This window comes from Medicago truncatula, chromosome 6, assembly GCF_003473485.1.
Source record: "Medicago truncatula cultivar Jemalong A17 chromosome 6, MtrunA17r5.0-ANR, whole genome shotgun sequence".
In the NCBI taxonomy this organism is placed as follows: domain Eukaryota; kingdom Viridiplantae; phylum Streptophyta; class Magnoliopsida; order Fabales; family Fabaceae; genus Medicago; species Medicago truncatula.
The window spans coordinates 40,233,045-40,240,904 of NC_053047.1; the positions used below are offsets into that span (position 1 = coordinate 40,233,045).

At 33.0% G+C, this 7,860-nt stretch overlaps 1 protein-coding gene across 1 annotated transcript; it reads right to left on the minus strand.

Annotated features, from left to right (window-relative positions):
• Positions 1-4,380: 4,380 nt before the first annotated feature.
• LOC112422865 (uncharacterized) lies at positions 4,381-7,143 on the minus strand. Its single transcript, XM_024786592.2, has 3 exons — positions 7,066-7,143; positions 5,708-5,775; positions 4,381-5,630 (listed from the first exon to the last, which is right to left on the minus strand). The coding sequence occupies exon 3, from the start codon at positions 5,620-5,622 to the stop codon at positions 4,381-4,383; it is 1,242 nt and encodes a 413-aa protein (XP_024642360.2). The 5' UTR covers positions 5,623-5,630; positions 5,708-5,775; positions 7,066-7,143.
• Between the last annotated feature and the right edge of the window lie 717 nt (positions 7,144-7,860).

Consider the following 7,860-nt stretch of genomic DNA (forward strand, 5'->3'; position numbering starts at 1 on the left):
CTATTTGTATTGCAAGTCTCTCTCTCTATTCCCTTTCTCTCTTGTGAACAGTCACCAAAACCCTAGTTACTTCTACTTCATCCCCTAAGATGGGTGATTTAGGGTCAATTTTTGACCCAAAATCACCCATCTAACTCATTTTTTCTCTTACCCTTTTATTGAAATAAGTGATTTTCACATCTTTTTTGTTTTTTATTTTGTGATTTCATCGTCTTAGTGAGATGTTGGTTTGTTCCTCGTCTTTGTATGGCGTTGTTTGTCTTTCTTGTTTCGTTCATGTATTTGTTTGATTCAGATTGTGAGATCAACTTCGATCAAGTGCAGATCCAATCAATGACTTTGGTGTCGTCCATGTTGTAGATTCGGAGACATGAATATTCCAGAGACTTGAATATAGTTATATGTGTAGGCTTTTGTACTTTGTTGTTTTATGCTATTAACTTGGATGTTGTGAGTTTGTTCCAGATTTATCCTTTTTGTTTTTAGCCAATTTGCATTGTTTTGAATGAATTAATTAATATTAAATGTACAAGTTCTTCCATTACGAAATTTCTATTTTAAACATCTTAACATGTTCAAATTTGACATGATAGAAAAACCCATTTTTAGATTTCCAAACATTTTCCAAGGGTGTTTAGATTTAGACCCACATTTCCAAACATTCAAAGCAATACACCATTGAATCTTGTTGTCCTAACACAAAATTCATTGAAAAGTGTTTAGCTGCAGCAACCATAAGATGGTGCAAACGTTCCCCTAACAAATAGGCGCAATTATCATATTGCTAATTGAGAACACAAAACCAATGACTTGGCTTTCAACCATTATCTGAAACACCCTAAACCCTAGGTCAACTACAGTTAATGTCAATCAAGCAGCCGAGGATTCAAAATGTAAAACCAACGTTCTTCTTGATTCCTAGAATAGATGAAATAGTGCCTCTCAGGCTCCCATTAACATTAAGGTTTATACCTTTAATGAAACTAATATATAATCAACAAAAATTGTCAGATGATCCTAGGTTTCTAACATGAAAGGTTTTCAACAACACTGATGAATGTTTTCTTTTAAGGGACATGATTCAAGAAGGTCGTTTAAAATTTAAAAATAAAATGCCCGACAATAAGGCACATTTTCCATGAATCTCTCCCTTAGGGTGTGTTTGGTTTGCAAAACAGCAAGTACTGGACATAACAGTACAAGATAGAACAATACAACACAAGGCAGAACAGCACATGACAAATTTTTTATGGCCTATATTTTGGAAATACGTAACAAAGTTAAGGCAAATATTTCGTACTAAACTTTGGCACAACCCAAAATTTTAATCGTTACAAGCACACGAACTAGTACATCATAGTCCGGCAAGCATAATGGCTAAACATGACAAACAACAAATAAGCAATTTTCAAACTAACTTTCGGTTAAAAATATTGATAGAGTAACCTCTGTATTTTCAACGTTACCATAATTTGAATCTTCTTTATTAAATTTTATCAAAAGACAGAATCTCAAAGATAACATATATAGATATTTTTACAATAAAAAATAACAACATTTATGTACTCCAAATAGCTACATATACACCGACTCGATATATTCATAAACAAGAAAGCCTTCCATCAAGGAGGCTTACCAAAATAGCAACATAGATGAAACGTTGAGTCTGCTAGTAGCTTTCTACTTAGCTGCTTGTGAATCTCGTAAAAAAAAAAAAAAAGATGAATGGGTAAGTCACAAAGACTTAGTGAGAAGGCAACGACCACGATCGATTAGGTAGAAGGGAAACACACAAGGGTACAAATAATTTTCTCAAGTCAAGATTCAATTTACAAAAGTAGTAATCGTGTAAAAATATACTTAATCCACAATTATTTGTTTGTGGAAAAATTCACAACTTTGAAAATTTATCCATTTGAATATGACTAGTTGATGTAAGATTTTTACATGTCATAAAACTATTTACACGTAAGTATGATAGGATCGTTTCCACAGGGAGTTGCGTATTTCATAAGCATTTTCACAATATTTGTCATATTAAGTGTTTGGGTATAAGTTGTTTGTTTGTGTAAAACTATTTTCCTATTCGACATAAAAGTAAAACGAGAAGAGATAGGGCTATTTCGCTTGCGGTCAGAGACATCAATCAAGCGTAACAGCTGCAATCTCTCGATCGATTAACGAATTCTAGCTTTTTAAACAATATTATCACAATCGCTCGACAATATCATTTGTGTCCAAATGATATCGTTATTTCTAAGAGGTCGTTTAAACATCGATTTTCCAAACATTTAAACGATCACAACGTCGATTGGATAGTTTAATCGACGATTTCCCAACCGATTAAATTACCCAAAAGCATTAAGTTCTAGATTAAAAGTGATTATTAAATATTAACATCCACGTCTAGAGTGATAACTTAAGATAGATTATTATTCTATTTCTAGATTCAAAAGTATGTGTCCATATCATTTTGAATCTCAATAAACCAATAAAAGCAAGAATAACAACAATATTGAATAAATAGCTAGAACCATATATTAAATGATCAAAAGATTACATAATAGCTTGTTTGAATACCTCAAAACCACAAGAGTAGGTGTAGATACATATGTCTATGATAGCTTTGCAAAGGATGAAGAAAAGATGAAGATTTCATGACAAGATCCATGATGTCTCAACAAATCTTGGCTTGAATCTACTCCTAACTACCTTGCTTTGTGTTTCTCTCTCTAGGAAAGCCCTAGTATCTCTCTCTAAAAACCAGAAAAATGTAAATAAAGATGTAATATAATGGTTGGAAAGAGAAGAGAAAACTATTTATATGGGCCACTTCTGCGAAATTTCGCTATTAGCGAAATGTGTGAAATATGCCTCTGCACCATTGGAGTTGCTCCACGTGGCCCTTATCCACTTGATCCTCCTGAGTTTCGCCTCCAACTACGCTGATAGCGAAACTCCCTGTGAGCTTTTTGCCAATGGCGACATTTTCGCTAATGGCGAATTTCTTGAAATCCTGCTTCTGACTTCGCCCCCCGCTTCGTTGATGGCGAAACTTCCTGTGAGATTTTCGCTATCAACGAAATATTCGCTTATAGCGACTTTCTTGTGAACTTTTGGCAATTCTTGCTCCTTGCTTGTATTTTCCTGCACAAAAGGGTAAAGTAAGGCATGCAAAGCAAAAAAATGGCATTAAGGCACATAATTGAAGCTTTTCCATCAATAATTTGTCAAACAACTCATCAAACATGCCTAAACTAACACATGAATTATATCATTTTGAGCACTTATCACTAGTTCAACGTTCCAATGTTGTAAAGAGGCGAAAACCAAATCAACAACTTTAAAGGAAATATAGAAATCATGTATAATTAAAAATGATCAAAATAATCAACTTCAAAGAGAATATAGAAATCAAATACAATTTATGGGAATGAAAATAATCACTTTAAAAAAAGTATAGAAATCAAATACAATTTACTGTGTTTTTTGAGTTGAGAGAAAAGAGCTATCAGTTAGGTGAAGCTACCGCTAAGGGACCCCAATTTTAAGAGAAAAGAGCTATCAACAAAATGGGGCTAAAATACATATACTTCTCTTTCAACGAGAATATGATCATACAAATGATTAGACAAGTTTACATCAACCGTGGTTTGAGCAATATCCCCATGGTGCAGTTCCTAGTATATATCTTCATCCAAAGAAAATGGGGCTCCAATGCCTAATGCAATAGAGATAAGGTTTTAGGCATCCAATACTTACGAGGCTAGTTGTTAATCCTTATCCAGCAGTGGGCATTCAAATTCTTGAGATCATATGGAGTCCAAGTGAATACTCAAAGTAATCCAGGTTTCAAAGCTACATGCATATCATCCTAACATAATGCATATCATCCTAAAACTACGGCTGAAAATCGTAGCCATAGTTGATAAAACCGTTGTTTTACCTTTCGACAATGCTTTTCTTTCCGTTGTAGTCTAAGGCGTTGTCTTTTCATTTGACAACGGATTTGTTGCATACTGGAAAACGCAACAGATAAAAACCGTTGTCTATAATTACTTAAAAAATGAGTATAGAACAACAAAAACCGTTGTCACTGATTTTAGAGAAAAAAAAACATAATTTTTCATTATTATATCTCAAACCTGCTTATTCACTGATCAACCATTTAAGTTTTAAAATGTGAACAGTGCACATATCAACTTTTTATGATCTTAAATGGTGACATCAAACATTAAATTCTAGAGAACTTGATTATAGATGATAATCTAGTATGAATTAAAATAAATGTCTAATCAAAGTCAATCATTTTGTAATGGATATCATCAATTTAGCCTTCAATGTGAGATTTATTACATTAAAATAAATGTCTAACCAAAGTTAATCAATTTTGTTATGAATAGTTTGAAAAGTTTGATCTGTTGAAGCATCATATGTCTCTACACCTAAATTCCACAATACCTTTAACTCTTCAATTAATGGTTGGAGGTACACATCAATGTTATTTCCAGGTGAATCTCGCCCAGATATTAGTAAAGATAACATAGAATACTCAGTCTTCATACACAACCATGGTGGGAAATTATAAGGAATCAGTATAACAGGCCATGCACTATATTTCAAATTCATTGCTCTAAATGGATTGAATCCATCACTAGCCAATCCAAGTCGTATGTTACGTGAATCACGAGCAAATTCAGGATGATGACCATTGAAGTCTTTCCATGCTTGACCATCAGCAGGATGCCTTAATTTCCCATCTTTGGAACGATCATCATGATGCCACCTTAATGAAGTGGCTGTCTCTGAACACATAAACAACCTTTGCAGTCTAGGAATCAAAGGAAAATGTCTTAATATTTTTGCAGAGACTTTGTGTTCTTTCTTGTTTTCCTCAGTCTGACCACTTTCTGTAGCACTTTCAATCCACCGTGAAGCACCACAAACATGGCATGATATGTCATTATTATGATCTTTCCAATATAGCATACAATCATTAGGACATGCGTCAATCTTACTATAATCAAGTCCCAAATCTCTTATCATTCCTCTAGTTTTATTATATGAATCAGGAACATTTAATAAAGGCATAGCTTCTTTCAACAACTCTAACAGAGAAGTAAAGGATGCATTGCTCCAACCATGAAGACACTTCAACAAGTACAGACGAATAGTGAAAGATAATGTAGAGAAATTTTTGCATCCTGGGTACAACTCTTGGCTTGCTTCTTCAATCAGATTATAAAACTTTTTAGCATCATCACTAAGACCATTGTTAACTCCACACTCCTCTTGTATCACATCTCTAAATCTGTCATTCAATAGTTCATCAATGTTATCTAGTTCATCCTCTTCAGAATCTGTATCACCATCAATATCCATGGGACTTAACCCCTCACCATGGCGATCCCAAACATTGTAGCCTTTCTCAAATCCATTTCCTATTAAATGATCAAATACGACTGCTCCTGTTTTCCAAGAAGCATTGTGGCATTGAGCGCAAGGGCACAAAATCTCCAGTCCTTCAGGTTTTCCTTTGTTATAAGCATAATTAAGAAAAAAGAATACGCCCTTCATGTACTCTGGGCTTTCTCTTGGAAATCTCATCCATTCTTTGTCCATTGAGTTTACTAAATAAGAAGTGATATCTAATCATCATCATCTTTATTGTTGGTGTAGAAAATACAAGGAAAGAAAGAAACCATACAGTAGAGTGTTTGTTGTTGGTGTAGAAAATGAGGATGCAGGTCTTCCTTACAGTTATGTCGTCTTCAACTGTGACAAGTATAAAAATAAATGAAGAAAAATTAGTACAGCTTGAAGTATAAATTTATGGTGATTAATGAGTTCAGAGAGCCAATTAAATAATAAAATTAGTAACATTGATTTCACTAAACGCAAAGACACGCACATAACAATTAGTCAAATGATGATGATCCTAACAATATGAGCATTAAGGAAGCACAAACATACATATATTGGCCCACTGAACAAACACTTTGGATTCTTAATACCAAACTAATCAAAAGCTACTACAATGAAGATCTACTTTGAGAAAATATTTTACCATAAGAACCTACCACAAAACCAGCATTGCTTTATTTTTCAAGTTTTGAACAAAAAATAAGTCCTTTTCTCAATCTGAATCTAAACTAAAACAATAAGTCCTTTTTGAACAAAAAATAAGTCCTTTTCAAGTTTTGTACAAGTATATAGTAAAGAAGATTTGCATCTTATATCACCCATGTTTAGTTAAATAGCATATTCTTTCCTTTTCCTTTCTTCTGGCAAACTAGTAAACAAGAATGCATGCAACTTCTTAGCTTGTAACAAAACATGCATCAGAATTCCTTGTTTCAGAATAAAGTGTCATGGATACATAAAAAACTAAAAACTCTTCACAGGTGAGGGCATATATATATCAGATAGCACAGCAAATTAATCAATCAAATATAAAACCATAATACCCGCATTGATGGCATTTCTCTCCCTTGGTTGGATCATATATATGGTCCCCATCCTACCACAAAACCCCTACTTACCATAAGAAAACAATTGATCGTTTATTATTTTTCCTTTATCTTGATACTTAATCATAATGTAAAATATAAAATGAGAATCAGCCACCTAAGTAATAAGAGAGAATCTAAAGCCTATATCAAACTTAAAAGGAATTCCTATGCTCTGTCAAATATTTATCAGAACATCCCACAAGACATATAACTAAAGATCGCATTCAAACTATGAAACTATTCCAGTTGGACACAAGTTTGTTAATAGCACAATTGCATTATAACCTTTAGAGTGGAATTGGTCATGTTTTACTTCTATCATTCCTCGTGAAAAAATAACTTTCAAAAAATGATCCATAGTGAATTTTTGGTTTAAACTAATGAAGAGCTATACTAAGGTCAGAGATATATATATTCCGTAGTTCAGTACCACAATCGATACACGTGAACAGATTCAATCAAATTAAAATATTCAACAACAATTTTATGGTAACCAATCAAATTAAAATGCAGCAACATGGGATACTTAATAAACACGACAAAGTGAACAAACCTGGATCGCGAGAGATACGGAAAGTGAACGCAAATGCTCAGTGAAGAATCGGTAGATAAATCATCCACAAATAAACCAACAAAAAAAATTTGAAATTAGTTCAAAATTCACATTCTTATTCTCATTCAGCAAAACTTAAACATCACAATTCATATTATTACTTCATATCATTTTCTACTAATTCTAATGTCAAGAAAAAGATCAAATCAGATTAATAAACATGAACAAATCCAATCAAATTAAAACATTCAACAACATTTTTATGGTAACCAAACTAATCAAAATTCAGCAACATGAGATTATGTGATTTTGAGAAGTGATTTGGTGTGAGTGGGTAAGAAGCGTGTTGTTGTTGTCCTGAGAGAGAAAGGGTAGTGTGAAATGAAAAACCTGATTCTATTTCTCTGAAAAGTCAAATATAATAATTCAAAGTAAAAATAAAATAATTAAAGAGTATTAATATAATTATTTTTTTAGGCGTAACAGTTTTAATAATATTATAACTGTTGTTGTATTATTATTGAATATAACTACTACCACCCATTAATATTGTGTTGTTGTTGTCCTATTAGAAAACGGTTTTACGACAACCATTTTAAAGTGGCGTTGCATTACATCTTATTTGTTGTAGTGACATTAGGCCAAATCTCAATTCATTAACACGTTGGGTCGCAATAAATCACTAGCTCATAGGCAGATCATCATATACCCTTGCCCTAAAGACAAATTTGATGATTAAATTAGGATGACTTATCGAATCATGATCGTTTCATTAAGTCAATACCATCGATCACA